Here is a 25,616-nt window from a genome sequence, read left to right as displayed (position 1 = left end):
TTTCGCACTGTGTTCACCACTGGGAAAACCCAGCATTTCAAAATTGAATGTGTCTGCATGTGCGAGAGGTGTAAGATGTTTCTGCCTGGAAGGTATGAAACAAGAAAATGCAAGGAGAATGATGACATCAGTGTGTAATGGCTGGCAGATTTTCAAAATCCAATTAGCAAGTGGGTTAGTGTTGTCAAGTTTAAGATGTTTATGCTGACTATGAAACGAATTAGACATGCCCATCTTGATAAACCCTGCCATGTGATTGGACTATGATTGTTTTGTTCTTTTTGAGGTGTGGTTTATAGTTTCAGTTTGATATTCTATAAAACAGTTTGTTGGAAGGACTGTGAATCACAGAAGGTCCCAAACTGTGCTGAAGGATGAAGAAGCTGATTGTTTTGCTTTATTTACTGCCAGGTAGGTCTGCTTTGATTTCTTTGTTTTCCTCTTTCTTAGTTTACTTTTTTTTAATATAGAGAACTTTGTAACAAATTTCTAATATTCTTGCTGAATTTAACAGTAAATGTAAAAGACTTCTAATGCAAAGTAGTCAAATCTAAAATAATACTGTGATCCCAACAGAAATGTCAAAAAAAATATTTTTATGCATTGAAATTATCTGGTGATGAGGATGGACAGGATTAGAAATGAGGATGTTAAAGGGTCAGCTCAGGTTGGACGGTTGGGAGACAAAGTCAGAGAGGCGAGATTGCGTTGGTTTGGAGAGATGCTGGGAATATTGGGAGAAGGATGCTAAGGATAGAGCTTTCAGATAAGAGGAGAAGAGGAAGGCCTAAGAGAAGGTTTATGAATGTGGTGAGAGAGGACATGCAGGTGATGGATGTAACAAGATGATGAGGACAGAAAGATATGGAAGAAGATGATAAGCTGTAGCGACCCCTAACGGGAGCAGCCGAAAAAAGAGGAAGAAGAAGTTATCCATATACCAAGAATACAAACCTCCCTGAAAGATGCAGGAAGGCAAATTACTAATTATAATAAATGATGATGAACTCTAAGATGTGCCAAATTATCAGGAGATAGTATTAGTGTTTCTTAATTTACAATACTGTGTACCAGACCATTTACAAAAATAACCTTTAAGTCAGTCTAAATCTATGTGATATTTCAAACTGTACATGAAACAATACATGCCAGGCTTAGATATTTTAGATAAGTTTTACTTTTTTCAGATTATGGATTTATCAATCTATATACACTCACCTAAAGGATTATTAGGAACACCTGTTCAATTTCTCATTAATGCAATTATCTAATCAGCCAATCACATGGCAGTTGCTTCAATGCATTTAGGGGTGTGGTCCTGGTCAAGACAATCTCCTGAACTCCAAACTGAATGTCAGAATGGGACAGAAAGGTGATTTAAGCAATTTGGAGCGTGGCATGGTTGTTGGTGCCAGACGGGCCGGTCTGAGTATTTCACAATCTACTCAGTTACTGGGATTTTCACGCACAACCATTTCTAGGGTTTACAAAGAATGGTGTGAAAAGGGAAAAACATCCAGTATGCGGCAGTCCTGTGGGCGAAAATGCCTTGTTGATACTAGAGGTCAGAGGAGAATGGGCCGACTGATTCAAGCTGATACCACTCGTTACAACCGAGGTATGCAGCAACCTTGAGGCGGATAGGCTACAACAGCAGAAGACCGCACCGGGTACCACTCATCTCCACTACAAATAGGAAAAAGAGGCCACAATTTGCACGAGCTCACAAAAATTGGACAGTTGAAGACTGGAAAAATGTTGCCTGGTCTGATGAGTCTCAATTTCTGTTGAGACATTCAAATGGTAGAGTCAGAATTTGGCATAAACAGAATGAGAACATGGATCCATCATGCCTTGTTACCATTGTGCAGGCTGATGGTGGTGGTGTAATGGGTGTGGGGAATGTTTTCTTGGCACACTTTAGGCCCCTTAGTGCCAATTGGGCATCGTTTAAATGCCACGGGCTACCTGAGCATTGTTTCTGACCATGTCCATCCCTTCATGACCACCATTTACCCATCCTCTGATGGCTACTTCCAGCAGGATAATGCACCATGTCACAAAACTCGAATCATTTCAAATTGGTTTCTTGAACATGACAATGAGTTCACTGTACTAAAATGGCCCCACAGTCACCAGATCTCAACCCAATAGAGCATCTTTGGGATGTGGTGGAACGGGAGCTTCGTGCCCTGGATGTGCATCCCACAAATCTCCATCAACTGCAAGATGCTATCCTATCAATATGGGCCAACATTTCTAAAGAATGCTTTCAGCACCTTGTTGAATTAATGCCACGTAGAATTAAGGCAGTTCTGAAGGCGAAAGGGGGTCAAACACCGTATTAGTATGGTGGTCCTAATAATCCTTTAGGTGAGTGTATATATATAAGGCAAAGCCCTCACTGACTCATCACTAATTCTCCCACTTTCCATATAGGTGGGAAGCTAAAATTTTGCATGCTCGTTCCTTGCAGTATACTTACAAAAGTTAGGTATGTTTCATGTCCTACTGCAACACCCAAGAGGGGGAAATGGGTGTACCCCCTTAACGGTATATATAGATGGGAGAAACCCCTCCTCACTATTTATGTGACTTCCAATATACGTAAGAAGCCCAAATTTCCCATGCTCATCCTTTACACTGTACTTACAAACGTTAAGTATGTTTCATTTCGCGCCATGCCCTATAACAAACTTTCAAAAATAACATCATTTTATTGGTGGTTCTCACCATTATTCCGTTAGGAATTATTAGAAACTGACCTCTTCCTGTTGGCAGTTTCATTCCCTATTTCCATTAACAGAGGATTTATTTCACAGCAGAGATGCACAAGGGCCATCCCCGGTCCCCCTTCCTTTTTCTGCCGCACCTACCATGTGGTTGGTGCCCTGCCTATATACATTAACGACATCCCACGCTTATGTGCCTCCTCACTTGCTTCCTTACTATCTTCAGCTGTTCGTCGTGCTCACCGCTCCCTTCTTCTTCACTTCAAGCCTGTTATTGTTTGCCTCCCTTCACGTCTTCTTTCTGTTGACTCCTGCCTTTTTGTTACAATCATCAAATTCACTCTCAGTATTAAAATATGCCTACGATAATTACATAGACAATCATGTTACGTTATTTTTAAAATGTTTCTTTTTCATAACTTCTTTAACACACTACTTCTCCACTGTGAAGCGCGGGTATTCTGCTAGTATTTATTATTAATGTCATTGCTTTGTTAAGACGTTTGGGTCTGTTGTGTTTCTGTGCCTATGCTATATTGTTACTGCATATTTCTACAACGGGGGGTCTGTACTAAATTGTATTTGTACTGTAACAGAAATGTTTTGAATGCTAGCAGGATTACCTACAGCTACTGTACCTGGGCTGGAAACATTTTGGCCCCAAACCAAAATTTCACTGACTAAAATGACTGTGGGGAGCAGTTTTATGTATCTGTTCCTAAAATGCCTCCTAGGAGAAGCGCCCTAGTAAAGCACAGATTCAGTCACTAAATAAAGCAGAAATTGAAAATAGCCTATGGTCTTCCCTTGTGCAAATGTGAAATCCATGCAAACGTTTAGACAGTTTCTTTTTTTTTTTTTTTTTTTTTAATTTTATTACAATCAATACATAGCAATCACATTTTTACAAAAAAAAAAAAAAAAAGAATTATGCTAAGAACAGATCGATCCCCACCCTTGAGAGAGAGAGCAAGCCAAACGGTGTAAAATTTAAGGCTTTTAAAAATACCTAAATCAACAAATTCTCTGTGCTTTATAAACTTATTTCAAAATATTACTGATTAGATCCTGCCATGTTTTGAAAAAGTCTGCACAGATCCTCTAACTGAGTATTTGATTTTTCCAATTTTAAATAATATAACACATCAGTTTCCCACTGACTTAAAGAGGAGAGTTTGGGTTCTTCCAGTTTATCAGAATAAGTCTGCGTGCCAACAGTGTAGTGAATGCAATCACAATTTGTTTGTCCTTCTCCACTTTAAGACCCTCTGGAAGAACCCCAAACACAGCTGTTAATGGGTTAGGAGGGATTGTGAGTCCAAGACTGTCTGAGAGGTAATTAAAAATTTTTGTCCAGAATAATGTTAATTTGGTGCAGGCCCAGAACATGTGACCTAGTGAGGCTGGGGCTTGGTGCAACGTTCGCAGGTTGGATCATGCCCTGGAAACATTTTGAGAGTTTTAGTCGAGACAGATGTGCTCGATATATAATTTTGAGTTGTATAATTGTATGCTTTGCACATATGGAGCTCGAGTGAATTCTCTGCATTGCTACTTTCCACTCCTTTTCTGATATATTAATTGAGAGATCATTTTCCCAGTGTCCTCTTGGATCTTTGAAAGGAAGGGATTGTAAAAGGATTTTATATATTGTAGAGATGGAGTCTAACTCCTTTAAATTGAGCAATAAATTTTCCAGCGTGGATGAGGGTGCAGATGAGGAAAATCTGGAAGGTTCTGTTTAACAAAGTTCCTGATTTGAAGATAGTGAAAGAAATTTGTAGCTGGAATGTTAAATTTGGAATGTAATTGTTCATAGGATGCAAAGACGTTGTCTATATAAAGATCCTAAGCAAGTTAATTCCAAATTTTTCCAGATATTAAAACTGCACATGTTTGTGAGGGTTGAAAGAGGTGGTTCTTTTGCAGGGTGCCACAGAAAGAAGCTTCTCCGTCTTAAAATGCTTTCTACATTGGTTCCAGATTCTAAGTGAGTGGAGCACAATTGGGTTATTAGTGTATTGCCGATAACGTGTGTTTATTGGTGCACAAAGCAAGGAATACAAAGAAGTACTGCAGGATTTTACTTCTATTGCGGTCCATGCCTGTGTATGTTCTTCTATTTGTGTCCAGGTTCTTATCGCTGTATATTTGCTGCCCAGTAATAAAACTGGAAGTTAGGTAGAGCCATCCACCTTCTGCCTTTTGTCTTTGTAGGGTCGCTCTTTTGATGCGTGGATGTTTAGAATTCCAAATAAATGAGGTTATTGTTGAATCTAATTGCTTAAAGAATGATTTATTAATGTATATTGGTATGTTTTGAAATAAAAAGGAGCTTAGGAAGAATATTCATCTTAACAGTGTTAATTCTTCCAGCTAGTGTGAGATGAAGGGTTGACCATCTATGCAAGTCTTGTTTAATTTTTCCATGCAGACGGTGAAATTTTGTTGATAAAGAGCTTTATGTTTACTTGTGATGTTTACCCGAGGTATTTAAACTGTTCTGCAATGATAAAAGGTAGGGTGTCTAATCTAATATTATATGCTTGAGAATTCACTGGAAAGAGTACACTTTTATTCAGATTAATTCTGAGACCAGAGAGCTTTTGAAATTCTGTGAGTGCTGCTAAGACTGCAGGCACAGAATTTTCTGGGTCCGATATATACAGTACCATGTCATCTGCATATAATGAGATTTTCTGTTCCAGTCCTTCTCTGCTAATCCCCTTTATCTGATCAGTATTTCGACAATGTATTGCCAGTGGTTCAATGGCAATTGCAAACAGCAGTGGTGACAAAGGGCATCCTTGTCTTGTGCCACGTTCTAGTTTAAAGTAGTCTGAGCAAATGTTGTTGATGCAAACTGAAGCTTTTGGGTTAGTGTACAGTAATTTAATCCATGCACAAATGTTTGGGCCAAACCCAAACTTCTCCAATGTAGTAAAAGGTATTTCCATTCAATCATATCGAATGCTTTTTTTGAGGTGAGACCTATTTCTGAGCAGGCAAGGGAGGGCCCCTGGCTTGTTCTGTGGGTCTTTTAGAGGTCTCGCACCATTCTTCTCTACTAGGAGCACTCAAATCTCAAATCATATGAATACATCTGGTGATTGTTTTTTCCTCCTTCAAGATTTTTATTTAAATACTAAATGAAAGTCAGATGGATGTAAAATTTTATACATAAATGTCTACACGTGGAAGTGTGTGTGTGTCTGTCTGGCCCGGAAGTGAGAGGTTGAGTCAGGGTAAGGGCTCCAGCTCCGAGGAAACAAACTCACTTACCCGCTAATACACAAGTGAGGCGAGCACGTCGGCAAAACGAAGCCTCTGACGAGTCACTTTCTTAGCCGCTAATACAGAAGCGATGTGAGCACATCAGCAAAACGGTATCCCTTTTACTTTTCCTTCTGCCGCTAATACACAAGTGAGGCAAGCACCGTCAGCAAAACGAAACCTCCTATGAGAGACATACCCAGAGTAGTTCCATTCAGTTACCTGACATCTCTACATTTAATTATTTTTCTGACGATTTCAATAGTTTCTAGGACCCCCAGCTTTTTACAGCACGGGCTTGTACAGCTATTAAAGCATAAAAATGCTTCCAAACAAGAAAAAAAAAAAACACCTTTTGTCAATTGTGTGTATTTCACTGGAAACACTTTTTTTTATTTTGCTAATTTCTATGTTAAAGAAAACACAGTTTTGCATGCAAATCCAATTTCACATGACTCGTTTCACTCATAGCTACTCAGTTTTCATATGAAAAAATGTCTTATAAATATTTTTATTTTTTATGACTCAAATCCTGGAGATGATCCTGCATCATAAACCCCAAAAAAAATATAATAGACAACTCTAGGATCATAGAAAAAGAGAAGAGTTTCAAATCCCAGCCTGTTCACAGTGTGTGACATTATGGCATTTTGTATTTCTTCTTAGAGGTGACTATTGTCCCTCATCCATGTCCTTGATGACAACATAAGGAAAGTGTCATCAAATGCAAATGAGTTTTTTTGCATAGTGGCCAACATTACTGGGACAGGGTCTGCCATCCCCAAAACTCCATAACTCAAGTTCAAGTTATTACCTTCATTCATTATTTGTATTTGTATTTTATCTAAAGTTTTTATCCAATATGACTTACAATAGAAATTAGTACATTTTTTTATAATTCAATTACAATCAGATTAAAAAGCTTGCTTGTACTCACACAATTCTTTTCTTATTTTACTCTTGCTATAGTCATTACACTTCAGCATCACAATTAGGCAAGTAACCATATGGACAAGGGCAGCACAGTGGTAGCACTGCTGCCTCACAGTAAGGAAACTAGGGTTCGCAACCCAGGTCCTCCCTACATAGAGTTTATATGTTCTCCCCGTGTCTGCATGGGTTACCTCCAAGTGCTTTGGTTTCCTTCCGATTTTTCAAAGACATGCAGATTTGGTGAATTGGTGAAACTAAATTGGCCCGTGTATGCGTGTGTGTTTGTCCTGTGAAGAACTGATGCCCTGTTTAGGATTTGTTCCTGCCTTGCTCCTTCGCTATGCTAGTTGGGATGCACTCCAGCCCACCCAACTGTGATTCTGGTCTGGATTAAGTGGGTTAGAAAATGACATGGATAATCATAAGGAAAATATAGAAGAGACAAACAACCATTAAATCACAAGAAAATTATTAACATGCTGTACTGTCAGTCCCTCATTTGGATTTAGTGAAGACAAAGTCAACAATAATCTTTATTAAGCCAAAATGGGAAATTGGATTTAATGGGTGCAAAGAATTTACAAGAGTAAAACGAGTTTCATAAAAGAGGAATTAAACCTCGTTACCATCCACAAGAATGTGCTTCATGGTGGTAGCTTTCAACCTGTTCCTCATACTTCACTTCATTTAGTAGCACAGATGTTGGGCAACAACCTATAAATAAGGAAGTGCTCTTTTGATCTCATTTTGTGAACCACTTGACTCACGCTTGTGGACCACAGTTTGTTCTGGGAAACAAACCAAGTACCTCTAATTTAACATTCTACAAAAGCTCATGATTTACCACACCTTTTAGAGCTCTCGACACTTCTTTTGTTCTCCCAACTTCATGACTTTAATGCAGCGTTTCTCAACCTTTAAGTATTTGCGACCCGAGTTTTCATAACAGTTTTAATCGCGCCCCCCTAACATTTTTTTGAAAAGAGCCCAATAATACCAATTTGATCTTTTTTAATTAATGATATATCATAGATGCATATTTTATTATACCTACTTAACTTTTATCGACATTTATCTAACTCTATATTTATTTTTCTAGTATCACAATGTAGTTTAAGTTAGTTTGTTTTGGTTTCAATAGATGTATTTTTCATATTTTCGATTCTTGTTTTCTTTTCTTCACATCTTCGCGCCCCCCTAGGGGGGCCCGCCCCACAGGTTGAGAACCACTGCTTTAATGTTGTTTCAACCAGTCTAATTAAGTCTGAATTATTTAACTTACTGATCTACAATTACAGTTTGTTTCAGAGCTCTCTGTTTTAGTTAATAAAAATCCACATACAGTAGCAGACAAGGTTTCGTTTACTGGGTGAAATCTCTTGAATTTCTTGTGTTTTAAAAAATGATGCTTGTGGAGTTTCTGCTTACCTGAATTTTTATTTAGTTCCCTCGCCATCCAATTGTAATCTTATTTTTCTTATTTCAGCGGTCACAGAGTCTTTTCATGCCTATACTCCCCAAGATGAGGTGGTTGCACATCTCTATACAGATGTTCAGTTGTCTTGTTTCTTCAGTCTGTCAAAAGAAGATCCGACTCTGAAACATGTCATTGTATTCTGGAAACACAATGGTGTTGAGATAGCAAGATTTATAGATAAGAAAGTGACCAACAGTCACATGGCATTGCTAACAGAAAATGATCTGCGCAACGGAAACGCATCGCTGCACCTCAGAAACATCACAGTGGAATATGAAGGGGAATACGAATGGCTAGTGTATGAAACTCCATTACAACTTCAAGGCAAAGTGCAGCTTAAAGTATTAGGTAAGTACACAATGCAACTTTGATTGTTCTTTTCATCAGAATTTAGGATCTCCTGGAAGCAAGAGCTTATCCCAGCAACATCAGCTACAAACCTCAGCCAACCCTGGACAGCATATAAGTTCATTACAGAGCACAATCATGCATTATTTTACATTGTTTAATATACAGAATGTTCAATTGTTTACCTTTCTTTAGGCTGGAGTTTTTAAAATGTGGGGAATATCCAACATTAGTTTTCACTGTTAATTTTTTTGGAAGGCATTGTTTTTATTACCGTTATGTTTTCCTTTATTTACTTGATGCCATGTTGTTAGAACATAAGAAATTTGACAAATGATAGGAGACCATTCAGTCCATCAAGTCCTTTTTGTTTAGCTAATAGCTACGCTGTCCCAATATCTCACACAAATTCTTCTTAAAGGTTCTTAATGTTTCTGCTTCAAATACTTATATCTGTTCTTATATCGGCATGATCCAATTAACATTATTGTGAGAGGCAGAATTAATGATGTCACATGTATAAATATGGTGGCATGTGGCAGTTTCAGTACCCCATGTGGGATAATATAAACTTCCAAAAACATTAGCAGTAGTTAGCTTTATCACAAGTAGGCCCTAGCATTAGGTTTCTTGTGTCCTCTCAACCTCAGTTCTGTCTTTGACTTCACCCCAATGTATTGGCTATGCAGTTCTGATTGTCTTTCTGATAAACAAATCCTTACCTTGTCCCAGACCATATCTTTTAGCTTTTGTTGGCCTTCTTGCCAGCTTACAATAAACCTTTGGTCATGTTATTAGTGTCCTTGACAGACTGGGAAAATATGGAGTCAGATATTTTTGGGATGGTAAACTTGGGGAATAAAAAGACATCGGATAGATGAGATCAAATGATAGTGTAATGTTTCAAGAAAAAAACACTATATATTGCATTGTTTTTATTTTTGTTTATTCTTGCTGTTCATAGTTGTGTGCCGGTTACTATGACACTGCTTACTGCTAGTCACATGAACCTCACCCAGCAAGGCATGAGATTATGCAGCATGCTAAAGGGGGTCTGAGTTTTAGTTAAAAAAAATTAAGTACATAAGAAATTTGACAAACGAGAGGAGACCATTCAGTCCATCAAGCTTCTTTGTTTAGTTAATAGCTAAGCTGTCCCAGTGTCTCCTCTAGATCCTTCTTAAAGGTTCTCAAGGTTTCTGCTTCAACTCCCTGTCTCAGGAGTTTCTTCCAGATTCACACAACTCTTTACGTAAAGAATTTATTCTTGACTTCAGTCCAAAATGCACTTTCTCTTAATGTTCACTTGTGTCCTCAAGTATGCAATCCACCCTTAAGGTGAAAGAATTCTGCTGGATCTACTTTAACATTTTGGAGACCTGGATTAGGTCTACAGTAGAAATGATCTATCTATCTATCTATCTATCTATCTATCTATCTATCTATCTATCTATCTATCTATCTATCTATCTATCTATCTATCTATCTATCTATCTATCTATCTATCTATCTTGCCAAGTAGTCACTGTAATAATTTCCATTTTTCTTAGGTTCCCCTACTGTCTCCCTAATGCCTCTTCTCTTGGTGATGAACTATTCAGGCACACTGGAATGCCGAGCTGAAGGCTTCTATCCTAGGAACATCTCTATTGAGTGGCTGAGAAACTCTGAGCCTATAGATTTACAGGAGCTTCTGGATTACCACAACAATCCCGATGGCACCTTCAGTGCCAAGAGGCGCTACAACTACACATCAACTGATGAGGACATCGAAGCAAACGTCTCATGTAAAGTGACCCATGAGTCCTTGCAAAAAGACCTTGTGGAGCATCTCCATACCTGTAGTAAGTCAGGCCTCATATTTCAAATTAACACACGGGTCGTCCATATGTAGAAAGGAGAAAATAAATAAGAGGCCTAATTATGCAATGAGTGAGATTAGAAGGTGGTAAAGGTATTTCATTAGGTAGAATGGTGCTCTATATATTTTCATTATGTTATCAATGACCACAGAACAGAGCAGTTTATGTTAAGTATTGTGATATCAGTAAGACTTGGTATACTTTTAATATACATCAGGTGCTATATTAGACATTTCATTGATTCAGATAAATTAAACTTACAAAGTACAAAGATGGGCGGCAGGGTGGCGCAGTGATAGCACTGCTTCCTCGCAGTTAGGAGACCCGGGTTTGCTTCCCGGGTCCTCCCTGCGTGGAGTTTGCATGTTCTCCCCGTGTTTGTGTGGGTTTCATCCCACAGTCCAAAGACATGCAGGTTAGGTGGATTGGCGATTCTCAATTGGCCCTAGTGTGTGGTGGGTGGTTCCTGCCCTGTGTTGGCTGGAATTGGCTCCAGCAGACCCCCGTGACCCTGTGTTCGGATTCAGCGGGCTGGAAAATGGATGGATGGAAGTACAAAGATTATAATGTTGTGATAGATAGATAGATATTAGCTTTAATGGCCTGGTATAGTAGTAGGTTTAATATGTCCTGAAAAATGATTATATAACAGAAGATAGTAAATCTGAAACATAATAATCTTGTGATGCCCAATCAATTCAAGCCGATTTATACAGAAATGAGCAATGAATGCTGAATGGTGTGAATCAAGTCATGTGGCTTTACTGTCATACCATCCACACACCTTATTACAGCATAGAGTGACACAAAACAAGGTGCAAGACGATAGATAGATAGATTGGTTGGGTGTGTATGAGTAGGGTCTGTGATGAACTGCCACCTTGTCTAGAGTTAGTTCTTGCCTTGTTTTCAATGTTTCTGGAATAGTCTCTGACCTCTGGCAACACTGAATTTAATCACGTTGGTTTGACAATAGTATGTTATGTTTGCTCCCTTTACTTATCCCTTTCTTCTCTTTTATTTATTTACACTTTCATTTTTAAAATATATTAGAATCCTTCTGGTGTTTTATCTGCTTCAGGTTGTTCCTTAGAAACCATTCTGGTACATTTTAGTTGTCTATTAGTGTACTTCACTTCACTCACACATCTCTCTGCTGTCCCATCCATCACATCCAGAGCTGAAAGTATCACCCACAACTCTGCTAAGCGGTGAGGACCAGACTATCACCTGCAAGCTGAATGACTGTCTCAATAGAAGGGTCGACATGAGGTGGAGGAAAAATGACATGGCTTGGAGGGAACTGGAGTGCGAGGTAGTAAAGGAATGCTTGTGCAAAGCGACCTTCATAGCGAAAGATACAGATGGGAAGGGGCAGGAAGAAGAACAGAAGAACAAGATTTTGTGTGAAGCAGAGATGGAAGGGCTTGAAAGGCTGCTAACTGAATGTATCCCTATTACAATTCAAGGTGAGAAATTGATTTGGTTTAAGAGAGGGTGAGTGATTGTGAGTCTGTCTAGATCCGTTTTTCCTGACAGCTAATCTCCATAAAGAAAGAATATCATTGGCTTTTGTAGACCCAGGCTTGTTTAAAATTTGTTATAAAAACAATAACCAGAATTTCAGCACACATGAGATTGTAGAAAACCTACAGAATGTATAGTGTCCACTGCATGACTTCTAGTCAAATCAGATGCCCAACTCAGCAACTGCAATGGCTGATCTCATCGCCTGATTACACAACTAGAAATTGCATTGCACGTCAAATTACATGACAGTAGAACAACTTTCTGGCACAATTTCATGCTTTCAGAGTATTATGATCGTCCCCTTTTATCTGACCTCAAATAATGCTGCCTGGTTCTACTTTCTAGGTAAATTATATTGAAAGAGCTGTCTACATATTTTCTGTATATATCGCAATATATATCATTTCCATAAGGGTTCACTTTTTCAATCCCTATTTTTAAAACAGATGGATCTAAGCGTCTACACTGGGCTGTTACATGTGCCTTAATCCTGACTGCCCCACTTGTACTGACTACACTACTTATAGTGTTGTGTCGCTGTCTGCGTTAAAATTAAAGTTACTTTCAAGGTACGTTCTCATCATTTTACTTTATGTTGTAATGGAGTGGATGAGTCTTGTTATTGAAGAGGAGACTTTTAATTATTGACTGTACAAAGTTTGATAGCTGGTTAGGATGAAGAATGATTGACAAGAATTTTCCAAACAGCCTACAGCCTGTTGAACACTTTTAACTTGTAGCACTGGGTACAGTATGTGATATATGGCATGTAACAGTATATGCTGCACAAACTCAGATGGCAAAGACATTTGCGTCTTTATAAAAGGTTGCAAAGCGCACAGCAGACACAACAGCTTCCTGATCATTTCTGTTCTAGAACTTGAGGGAGAAAGTCATCCTTTAATATCATTTATGGCATTTAATATTTGGTGGTAAGATATTATTATTGAATGTTAGAATATTGTTCTCCTTACATATAGTATTATAATACTGTACAAAGAGTTCACATATTAAAATTCTGCCGGCATTTCTGTCTACCTTAACTATAAAAGATAACATCCTATCTCTTTGGGAGAATTACAGTAAGTGGATAGACCTGTTGAGCTCTAATGGGCTGAATCTTCTCATAGAAATGCACTAATATTTTTGTACTAATATTTTTCAAGGCCTTTACCCCCAGCTTAAAGCCAACATGTTTAATTCCATCTAGAATATATAAAAATAAGAAAATGTTTTTTTACAAAAAAGTTGAACAGCATCTCAAATTAAAATTGTTTGTTCATGACAATAAATAATTCACTGCTGCCTCGCAGTTAGAAGACCTGGGTTCACTTCCCGGGTCTTCCCTGAGTGGAGTTTGCACGTTCTCCCCGTGTCTGCTCCTGTTTCCTCCCACAGTCCAAAGACATGCAGGTTAGGTGCATTGGCGATCCTAAATTGTCCCTGGTGTGTGTGTGCCCTGCAGTGGGCTGGCTCCCTGCCCGGAGTTTGCTCCTGCCTTGTGCCCTGTGTTGGCTAGGATTGGCTCCATTATTATTGCGATTAATGACCATTCCATTCCAGATAATAAAGCTTGTTGATTCAGTCTTCCAAGCAGATTATGGAGTTTGATTTCTCCAGATTCCAAATAAAATGTTATATTGATGAAAATGTATAAAAGTGAAAAATTGCAATAATCCTACATTGTTAAAATTCTTATATCATAGAAAAGGTTGTACATTTAGTATTAGGGAATTAACAGCTTCTCCTAGTGCATCAGAAATGCTGGTGCCATCCGTGTTAAAAGCCACATTATACATTGGTCATGAATAGTAAAAAAGTGCTGTTCTCAATGCTGGAGGTGTCTTTGTATCCCTGAACGTCAGCTTTGATATTACATAATTTATGTGAATTGTGTTGAAGAACTTGTAGTGAAGACAATTAAATCATGTCAGTTATATTTACATTCTTTGTGACACTGCAGTTTAAACACCAGGGGCCTCATGTATAAACGGTGCATACGCACAAAAATGTTGTGTACAGCCGTTTCCACACTCACATTGTGATGTATAAAAACTAAACTTGCCGTAAAGCCACGCACATTTTCACGCTTGCTCGATCCCTTGCATACGCAAGTTCTCCGCTCGGTTTTGCAAACTGACGGCACTTAGCGTCAAAGTAGTGCTTTTGTTCCAGTGTGGTTTCCCTTTAGTTTTTAGATTCACATCCCTGACGCGGCTTTATCAAATGCACTGAAATTAACCACATATCATTTATTAGTTTAAGGCATCTGATTGTAATTAACCTGTAACAATATAATGGTGCACCGAATGGCCAAACTATTCAAAATACCATCACTGCTTTAGTGTTGTTATTCCCAGTGCACCACTGTGTATTTAACCCACTGTATCTGTGTGGAATCAGATTATCGGTATACAGCATCAAGCACACGCTGCCTCAGCCATGCACACAATCTATTTGAACTGCTCTCATACGACAAACGCTTCAGAGCTTTCCTGTACTGACCTCGCGGTTGAAAAACAGTTTTATCCCAAGATCTCTAAACGCACTCAATCAGTCCATCAAGTGCTCCTGGTAGAACTGTTTGTACTTTTTAGTACAATCATCTCACTGTAAACTTTCACTACAGTTATAATATTGCACAACCTGAGCCACTTTATAAAGTGAGTATTTACATATAATGACGACTGGCTTCTAAGTCGATTAGATTTGCAAGCACTATCTTCTTTGAGCTCTTGATATCATTTTTAAGATGAAACACAGTAAAGCATGTTTATTACATTATACAGATAAGTTTTAAACTTATTTAAAATAATGTATATTGTTAATAATTAAAAATGTGAGGATGTGGTGTTGCAGCGCTAGCGACGACCTGGCGCCCCGTTCAGAGATTGTTCCTGCCTCACACTGTATGCTTTCTGGGATTGGCGTGACCCTGGATGGATAGATGGATGGAATAATTAAACATGTACTACGAAGATATTTCAGTGTTTCGTAAAAGTTTTGAAGAATCTGCGTTCTAAGCTTACAGATGGCTTGGCATCTATTACAGAGCTGATCGTGGGGTGATTGGTTACTTGGAGAAAGAAATGTAAGGACAGGAATTGGGGGTTAGTACGTTTGAGAGAGACAGTACTGCTGCAGTAAATTATTTCATCAAAGGTCGCTCATGGCGCAGCAAGCATCTTGCCGGAGGCAGGGATAATCTCTGGACAGGGCGCCAGCTCATCACTAATACTGAGCCACTGTGTTCCCAAGTTTAATACATACTTTAATTCCTATCATTATGAAAATGATATCAAGTATACATCTTAATATTTAAATTATTCAGAGAGCTGTAATATCATGAATGCAATGTATTCTGTGCTCTGTCCTTGGAAGAGAAAACTCGTTTAAGAAGCACATAGTGATTCACACACATAGAGCACATAAAAGAGCACATAGAAAAAAGCATTTAACGTGCTACTTTACTAGAAACTAGTAAATTAAACAATTTTAAGATGAAATTTATGACATTCTACTTTGATGACAAAATAAAGTACTTGATTAAAGTGCAAATTTCGAGATTAAAGTTGACATATACTTACTTGACATAGCCGACTATACTTTCTTAGAAGGTTGGCGTCCTTCAACATCTGCAATAAGATGCGGCAGATGTTCTACCAGACGGTTGTAGCGAGTGCCCTCTTCTACACGGTGGTGTGCTGGGGAGGCAGCATAAAGATGAAGGATGCCTCACGCCTGGACAAACTTGTTAAGAAGGCAGGCTCTATTGTAGGAGTAAAGTTGGACAGTTTAACATCTGTGGCAGAGCGACGGGCATTAAGCAAACTCCTGTCAATCATGAAGAATCCAATGCATCCACTGAACAGTGTCATCTCCAGGCAGAGGAGTAGCTTCAGTGACAGACTTTTGTCACTGTCCTGCTCCACTGACAGACTGAGCAGATCATTCCTCCCCCACACTATGCGACTCTTCAATTCCACCTGGGGGAGTAAATGCTAACATTACTCAAAGTTATTGTCTGCTTTTACATGCATTTTTATTACTCATTAATTTAATATTGTTTTTTGTATCAGTATACTGCTGCTGGATTATGTGACTTTCCCCTTGGGATTAATAAAGTATCTATCTATCTATCTATCTATCTATCTATCTATCTATCTATCTATCTATCTATCTATCTATCTATCTATCTGACATTTGGACATTTTTTTCAGCTCTGTCCCTATTTTGTTTTTCTTTTCTCTGTACCATAATACGCTTCCATATGATACTCAGACTGTGGACTACAACTTGCCTTTCATGGCAACTTTAATATCTGACAACTTCTTATTTATTTCGGACACTTTGCGACTTTCCGAACTTGAATTTTCGAGTTTCTCCTTCACTCTGTTACTCGATCAACTTACTTTTGGTGTTTATATCACTGCTTAAACCAACAAATAGTAAGTTTTTCCTTGCCCCCACTTGGTATTTGCTGAAATTCTTCTATTTCCCCCGTGCTTTTGCCATTGTCTTTTCACAAAATACTGAGCTTAAGGGCTATTTATATTGATTTGCATATTCAAAGAAGTGTAATTCTTGGAGGAGTTGGGGAGTGGTGGAAGGCGTGTGCACATGCGTTACTTTTCACGTTGACTGGGATTTATGTAGCGTTAAGAACGTGGAAGTTGACGTTCACACAGATTTATACATCTGAATTTTTTTGTGTGTACACACATTTCTGACTTTGTCTGTACTCTATGTTTTGGTGTGAATTCTACGCACAGCATTATGCATGAGGCCCCAGGTCATGATCTACATCATAGACTCCGACAGCACTTTATAAGTTGACCCCTTCCCTTTGTCATAGTCATAGGAAGCAGCAATGAGCAGGGCCTAATCAGTCACCCACACTTGCATTCATGCTGTGGCAAATTTGGAGTTGCCAATCAGCTTCACACAGAGAAATCTATAGGGACAGCATCCAGTGGTGTAGTTTGAACCCACAATATTGGAATCATTTGGCAGTTATAATTTTTTATTTAAAGCAGATATAATTTCTTTTTTAATAGTTTAAATTTAGCAAAAAAATTTCTAAAAACAAATTATAACGATGAATGCCAATAGTTCAGCAGCACATCACCCTTGTCAGGCCAGATTAGCTGAATATTTTGGCACATTATACTTTTCAGCTTTCTCCTTTAGTCAATGCACATATATCAGTTCATCTTCCTTTTCATTTCTTCCAACTTCTATGTGTGAGCGATGTGCTTGATCAATAGCTCAGTCCTGCACCTCCTCACCAGTCAGGACTTTTTCCTTTAGATCTTCTTTTACTTTATCCATTGATCTCCATTTTGGCCTCCCTCACTCTCTCTTCCCCTGTACTTCCGTGCCCATTGTTCTTTTGTCCACAAACTCATTATCTCTCCTCTCATCACATGTCCATACCACTTCAACCTACTTTCTTCTATGTTGTTAGAGGTCTCTCCCACTTCTGTTGTACCTTTGATTGTCTAATTTCTTATTCTGTCCTTTTTTGTAACTTCACACATCCATCTCAACGTTCTCATTTCTGCCACATTCAACTTCTTCTTCTGCGCCCTCTTTATTGTCCATGTCTCAGCTCCATACATCATTGTTGGTCTTACTACTATCTTATAAACTTTATATTGCCCTAATTCATTGATCACACTGTACTCTGACACCTTCTTCCAATTGTTCCATCCTCCCTTCACTCTCTGGCTTATATCTGCATCTAGTTTTCCATCATGGGCTACCACTGATCCTAAGTATTTAAACTGATCTACTCTTTTCAAGAAATCTCCCTACGGGCTAGCTTCTGGACCCTGCTCCTCATAAAACCTCATACATTCTGGCTTCTTCCTTTTTTTCTTTAGTTCTCGTTCTTAAAATAAACCTCCATTCTTTCAGCTTCTTTTTTTCTAGTGCCATACAACACAATGTCACCAAGAAGAAGCCTATTATGTACCAGGGGGGTTGGTCTTTTATCCTAGGACTCAACACATCGATAACCAGATCACAGAGGGAAGAACTTAAAGAAGATCTCTGGTGCAGACCTCCTCTAACTGGGATCTTGTCTGTTACCCCAAACCTGCTTCTAATTACAGTAAAAATTATTTACTGCATGGTGGCACAGTGTTTAAAGTTGCTGCTGCAGCATGGATCCTGAGATCTATGTGAAGCCTGCCCCCATTTCTTGTCTGCTTTGTAATTTTCATACTCTTCTCCGTTCTCCATTGTCTTTACCGGTTTTCTTCTAGGGACTCTTTTTTTCGTTTCACATTCTCAATGACTTGACATGGAGACATGGAGGGGTGTTAAGTGAATTGACAATTCCAAACTGGCCCTCTGTTGAATGTATGTACAGTATGTGTGAGTTGGTAATATGATGGGTTCCTGCTTCATTGAGGGTTTGGTGCTAGATTTCACTTGATGACATTTGTCAAACTGCCATTTTCCGGAGTTAGAATCATGGGAGCTGGACCCTTTCCTAGTAGTATGAGGACGTAAATGTTAATGGGATGCCAGTGCACTGCAGAGTACACTCCCGTACATTCCAGGCCAATTTAGAGACATCAGTTGTCCTACAAAGTTTGTCATTGACAAAAGGAAGAAAAATCTGAGTAATGGAAGGAAATTCTACAGAGTCAAAGTGAGAATGTACAAAGTACATGTGGATAGTGGCTGAGGTGACATTCAAACCAGTCACTGGAGCTGTGAAGCAACCATGATTGCCAATATGCCATCTGCTTTTCTGTGAGACTGCACAATGAATGCTGATTCATACTGTATTTTTATGCTCTATAATCACAATAGTTTGTACTTCATAGCCTCACTGACATTTCCATTGCTATTCTTATTTGTCAGTATTGTCATATTTGTATTGTAGGTTGAAAAATGAGTCAAGATGTCAGTTGAATATTTGGAATAAAACAGCAGAATCTTCTAAATACATTTTGGTTTGTCATTGAGCAGCCACTACTAATTCATTCAATTCTTTTTCTCTGTCATTGTCCTGCTGCAGACCTTTGGTGCGTCAATACATCCACTGAGCAATCTCTTGGAATGGGAGCTCAGAATAAGCACAAGAAGAGACAACAAGACCCCAGCACCAGACTCTCTCAAGACCCTGCTTCAGTCAGGAAAATATATCCCCAGTGTAGAGTGCCTATGGAGGGGTTGGATGGCCAGGTGGTCTTTATCCACCACATTTATAGTTTCAGAAAGAGCCTGAGGGGTCAAGATGTTAATTTTCTTCATATTTTACATTAATTGTATTTTTTTTAAGTTTTCCCCTCCTCTGTTGCCTCCTGGCCTAAGAAGTGTTAATCATTCTGTAAAATGTCACCTTACATGTAATATTCATTATTTTGAAGCATGTTGTTACTTAAATTTTCAGTTAGTATTTTGTTGAGATTGTTTTCAAAAGCATTTTTAAATATGTTATAGATGTTTTGCTACACTGCATGAAGTTTTATTTTCAAGTTTTGCCTTTTGGATTTGTTTCCATCATATCACCTCAAGTTTACTTTTATAAGTTTCTTTCATAAAAGTGCATGTTTGTGATATCTTTGGACAGACCATTGCGACCTTAATGGGACTAGTAAGGCCAGACTTTAACACAACTGTTAAACCCTCACAGAAGAGCACAAATCAATATAGACGGACAGTTAGCAGAGCAGAAAAAAAAGAGTTACTGGTACCCAATTCTGTCTCGCCCGCATTACTTTATCTGCTGTTTTTAGTTACAGACTTCGTTTACATAATCTTAGAGAGTTGAAGGCAGTTACATGTGACCCATCCCGACAAAACCAAACAAGATCTGACAAAAAACAATAGTTGCCTGTGTGTAATCTGTCTTTTCTTATGTGGAGACTCAGCCCGGACACAGAAAGGAAGACACCAGCAGCTCCACAACACACACACATTTATTTACACTATTTACTGTACATTAGTCCTCAACACAGTCCCGCACAGCACACAGTGCAACTGAACCAACCACTCTTAAAGTCCGGGCCTTCCAATGGACCTTCCTTTCTTCACCACCTCTCTTCCTCTCTCCCGAGCTTTGCCCTCTTCCTCCCGACTCCGGCTCATGACTGGAGGAATGGCGACCTCTTTTATACCCACCCGGACATGCTCCAGGTGCCCTCTGACGATCTTCCTGCGGTACTTCCTGGTGTGGCGGAAGTGCCACATGAACACCCGGAAACACTCCGGGTGTCCCTGGTAATCCTTCCGGCAGCAACTCCGGGTGTCCTGACGGTCAGAGCTCCTCAGAGGTGGCCACGGGCCCCTACAGGGTTGAGCTTCCATGCTCAGTTCCTGTGGCCCCTATACAAACCAAGGCGGCATAGTCCCTCTCCCGGTGCTTCCAGACATCCCAGCTGGGCACAACCCCCAGCCCACCGCCATATTTATTATATACAAGGTGGGACCCAAAAATTCACAAAATCTGTCAATAGTTCAAGAGCAGGTTGTAGCATCAACTATGCTGCTAGGTATCTTATGACATGATTTATCAGATCATCGAGAAGCATTATCCAGGTAACTGTAGCAGATGTTTTCTCCAAGTCACTGTTGCAGATTTTCAAGAGACAAAGATGATTGCATTTTTCAACATTGATCTGTGGCATTACGCTCCACTACTTAGCCGTCTGTCCATCTATTTTCTAATCTTCTTATGCAGTTCAGGGTCATGAGGATCTGGTGGATATCTAGGCAGCATCAAGTGTGACAACCAACAGTGGATAGGGCGTCAGAATGTTGAGGGACACACACACACAGACTAACACTCATAGGAAAATGGGACTGTTAAAAGTAAAAACTCCAAAAACACACAGAGAAAACATCCAAACTATACACAGGCAGCAACAATTTGTCCTAAGGACTCTGGAGCTGTGAGGTGATAGCACCAACCTGCTGCCAAACAAACCATAAAGAACAAGTTAACAAAAAGGGTATTATTTTTTTTAATAATTTCTATAAGAACTCCAGGAGGCTATTGCTCTTGTGATGTTTGCATGAAATAAGAAGCTGTGGTCCACTTTGCTTATGTTTAAATAAGGAACTATTGTTTTAGTTTGCTAGCCACATATCTGATTTAAAGTTAAGCTGCCGTCTTTATAACTTCCATCCATTCATCAATTTTCTGCCGCTTATCTGGGTCTAGGTCTTAGCAAAGATATCCAGCCCTTCCCTTTTCTTGCCACATCCTTCAAGAGATACTGGGGTGTTCCTAGGGCAGCAAAAACATCTAAGCCCTTCAGCGTGTCCTCCAATGTATCCTCCCAGTTTCACATGCTCAAAACACCTCCTCAGGGAGGCACCCAGTGGCATCCTATTCAGATGCCCATACCACCTCAACTGGCTCCTTTCAATTTGGAGGAGCAGTGGCTCTACTTTGAGCCCCTCCTGAATGTCTTCGTTCCACACTGTTATGATCAAGAGTGTTCACAAACTTTACAGGGGTGTGCAGGCTGGCTAGGAAGCAAGCCAGGACAGTCACCAGTGCACCCAACAGAGGCACACCTAATATGACCAGGCCTCAAGCCTCACCTACGGGCTTTAGGGGAGCGAGCCTCCAAAATTAAACTGGCATCAAAATTTTAATTCCTAAAATAGATTAACCAATGATCTTACAGGGAGAGGATAAGCATAAACCTCTGTCTGTAAAAGGTAAAGGGCAGACAAGGAATCTTTATAAAGATTAAAGCGTATTTTCAAAAGGCTCTGAAACTCCAAAATACTCAAAGAGCACAAACAGGGAAAAAGGATATACCCAAAGGAAATCCAATAGCAAGTGAAGTCCCAATACATAATCATCCTGTATTTTTGATTTGTCAGATCAACAGAGAAAAGCCAAGCAAATTGACACCTTTTATTGGCTAACTAAAAAGATTACAATATGCAAGCTTTCGAGGCAACTCAGGCCGCTTCTTCAGGCAAGATGTAATACAGAAGGGGCCTGAGTTGCCTCGAAAGCTTGCATATTGTAATCTTTTTAGTTAGCCAATAAAAGGTGTCATTTTGTTTGGCCTTTCTCTACATTCATAATGGCTAACACGGTACAACACCCTAGTACCTCAGATCAATAGCAATGTTGATTGTTTTTGTGAGAATTATGGTTTTTCCAGGAAAGCTAATAGTGAGTCCATCCTATATTTTCAGACATAGTCATCATAATGATAGAAATTACTCAAGTGGCCACTTTATTCAGTAATCTAGTGATGTCATATCCCATGTGCCACCAGACCAGCGTGGAATCAATGATTGACTGGTTACTGCTTTAACTGAAGTTTAATTACACTGATTAATCACAAGATTCAAGCCATTGAAAGGTGAAGTGACTCTCTTTACAATGGCTCATGTTATAGGCAAGCGTAAAGACAGAAGTGACTTTGACGAAAGACAAATTGTGAAGGCTAGGTGACTGGGTTAGAGCATCTCCAAAATGGGAGGTCTGAGAGAATTAAATAACCAAAAAAAAAACCAAGAGTAATTAAAACACTTAGCCACAGGGAAAGGATGAAGAAAGAGAAGAACATGAAATAATCCAGCATGCAGAAATCAACACCTGACTCATGATTGTTTCTCATTTTTTAATCTCTACAGCATTAAGAGTACATTTTATACTTAGTAATTTTCCAGATTTCTCATACATATAAATATTGTCAGACACATGTGGGTGGGTTACAACTACATGACTGCGATATGGGCAAAATGGCTCCCAAGTGTGAAAGGACACTGTCAGTAACACCTTCTCCTCTTGAACCTCCAGGACAGTTCCATCTACAGAGTGATGTAACTCAGCCTCTCACCAACCAGAAGCCCCACCTGATCCATCTTGGACCAAATTAAAAGGAAATTTGCACTGGGAGTCAGCATTTATTCATGGAAACTGCATCTCAGTTTAAAGACAAAAGCACCAGGAGAGACTAATATCTGTAAAGATCCCTTGCACCATTGCTTGTTGGACCCATGTCGTCATTTTAAGCACCTTGAGTATGGAAAGAGTGCTATTTAAATAAAATGTATTATTTTTATTTATTTATTTTTTTTGCTGTTTATTTTTTCATTTTTGCTTATTACACTGAGTATACCTTTGTGGTACCCCAACCCTGTTCTTGTATACTATCTATCTATCTATCTATCTATCTATCTATCTATCTATCTATCTATCTATCTATCTATCTATCTATTATCCAACCCGCTAGTGACGCCAGGAGTCCATAAAAGGTTGGGTCTAAATTTTCCATGGGTGAACCTTATGTTATTTGTATTACTATTAAATATCCATCCATCCATCCATCCATCCATCCTTTATCCAACCCACTATATCCTAACTACAGGGTCACAGGGATCTGCAAGAGCCAATCCCAGCCAACACAGGGTGCAAGGCAGGAACAAACCCTGGGCAGAGCACCAGTCCACCTTATCTATCTATCTATCTATCTATCTATCTATCTATCTATCTATCTATCTATCTATCTATCTATCTATTAAAACTGACGTAAACCTCTGGACATGAAGTGTCAAGATAATTATGTGCGGCAAGTCTACTTAAAATGAATTACCCATAATATAATAACCTTTATACACCGGCCATTCATTTCACATTTTTATTATCAATGATAAGATTTTTTATTTTAAAATTAAATGTAAGAGTGAGACGGACCAACAACCTGTATTATAAATATTAATAAGTAAGTGGATGAATAGTAAAAGAGTAACAAGTAGACAATAGGCAGAAGTGTTTTAAGAGTCACCAAGAGATGGCGCTGCTACACCTCTTTGAAGAACTAGAGGCTGAAAAACACATTGAGACTTCAGTTATTTAATTTTTGACAGCCATGTCTGCCTAGTGAGAAATTTAGGGTAATGTGGCTGTGGCCATGTTGGACTTGAGCTACATTGTCCTTTTTTTTTTCATCTTGATTTCCACTTTTCAAAGGGGTCTCAACGCAGAACTCCCTACCTCTTTATATTTGCTCTGTTTGTTATATTTACAATGGTCATTTGTGAAACCAGTTATGGATCTAAACAAATAGATGTTGTTTCTGGGACTTTCATGTGAATAGTTCTTTTAGGCAAAAAATGTTGGCTGCAAAAAAATGGAAGAAAAGTGAAGGTCAGAAAGCAAAGAAAATGATCAAAATGAGAGAAAGAAACTACAATACAAGAAATGCTAACCGAAAAATCTAAGTCTAAGTTCAGAGCCAAAGTCCATCCCAAAAAATGTGCAACATAGAACATGTAGTTTGCAAACAATGAATCTAATAATAAATGAGAGGCTGCACAAAATGACATTAAAGTGATTGTGCAAAATGTTGTCAACGTTGCGCAAACCAGTGAACTGTGGGAAGGATTGCCATGACAACGGTCAATGTGCTAACCTCAACATAGCGATATGTGGAAGAAAAACAAAATGGTGTCAAAAAGCACAGGGGAAATGTCTTTTAAAGTTCAAAATAAAGACTGCATAAAATACTGACACCAGATTTGTGTCAGAAAACCCCAGAACACACACGTATTATTTTTATCACTTCAGGTAGACAAGCATGAGAAGAATTTAATGCAAACAGCAATAATGACATTATGACAATCTGATTAGATAACTGGTGTTCTGGTGAATTGGATTCCTGATTTTTGGGATTTCCTTGTTTTCTTTTGATTTACTGTCTTTTCACCAGTGCATAACTTTAAAGATTCTAGTTTCTGTGTTGTGCTCACTGGATTTCTTTGTTTAAGGTTTTGTTCTTTTATGTAAAATCTATTTTGTGCTGGTCTTTCTGTTCTTATTTAATCTTTTCATTGTTTCTGAATAAATATTTAGATCTAAAGGATCACTGCTTGCTCTCATTTGGCCAGTTTATTTGGGTCTGGAAGCCTGACTTATGCATTTGGGGTCAGACTGCCAGGGGTGAGACCTGATTCTGGAGCCTAGACCTATTAGAGCATCTGCCTAACTTTTCTAAATTTTGTAAACTGTAATATCCAGCAGACCCCCGTGACCCTATAGTTAGGATATAGCAGGTTGGATAATGGATAGATGGATGGATCTTTTTGACATTTTTGAGTTGCTAAATCATAATACTTGCTTCTTGAGCTTGGGCCTGGCTGATTTTATGCTGTTGTAGTCTAGGTCTAGGTGTGGGAGTACAGCTCTAAATGTCTGTATGAGGCCGACCTCTTTTAAAGTTTCTGCGAGTCAACAAATCCTAACATGGTGATCTTATTTGAAACTCACTTACTGTAGATTTGTAAGGGAAACTTGATGCAACCTCCTATCATAGACACATGCTTCACCTGGCAGTAGAGGTTTTTACCAATATCCTCACTGGATGGTGTGAAGTTGTAGCGGCTCATTGCACTGAGAGTGCCACGAGAGGTGATGTGCCAGTGCAGAGGCTCCTGGACATTAAGAGTCTCTTAACCATTCAATGGAGATGT

At 38.9% G+C, this 25,616-nt stretch overlaps 1 protein-coding gene across 2 annotated transcripts; it reads left to right on the top strand.

Moving 5' to 3' along the window:
* The first annotated feature begins 346 nt into the window (after positions 1 to 346).
* LOC120536677 (tyrosine-protein phosphatase non-receptor type substrate 1-like) lies at positions 347 to 20,367 on the top strand. 2 transcript variants are annotated; one of them, XM_039765111.1, is made up of 6 exons: positions 347 to 411; positions 8,425 to 8,763; positions 10,365 to 10,607; positions 11,804 to 12,094; positions 12,602 to 12,724; positions 19,189 to 20,367. In XM_039765111.1, exons 1-5 carry the CDS (start codon positions 375 to 377, stop codon positions 12,703 to 12,705), a joined length of 1,014 nt encoding a protein of 337 aa, XP_039621045.1. In that variant the 5' UTR covers positions 347 to 374; the 3' UTR covers positions 12,706 to 12,724; positions 19,189 to 20,367. The 2 variants fall into 2 exon arrangements, with proteins under 2 accessions (XP_039621045.1, XP_039621044.1); XM_039765110.1 differs by having other exon boundaries at positions 10,314 to 10,607.
* The last annotated feature ends 5,249 nt before the right edge of the window (positions 20,368 to 25,616 follow it).

This window comes from Polypterus senegalus, chromosome 10 (genome assembly GCF_016835505.1).
Source record: "Polypterus senegalus isolate Bchr_013 chromosome 10, ASM1683550v1, whole genome shotgun sequence".
NCBI classification, from domain to species: domain Eukaryota; kingdom Metazoa; phylum Chordata; class Cladistia; order Polypteriformes; family Polypteridae; genus Polypterus; species Polypterus senegalus.
Note: the sequence above shows the minus strand (reverse complement) of the source record. Positions and strands in the feature narration are given on the sequence as shown.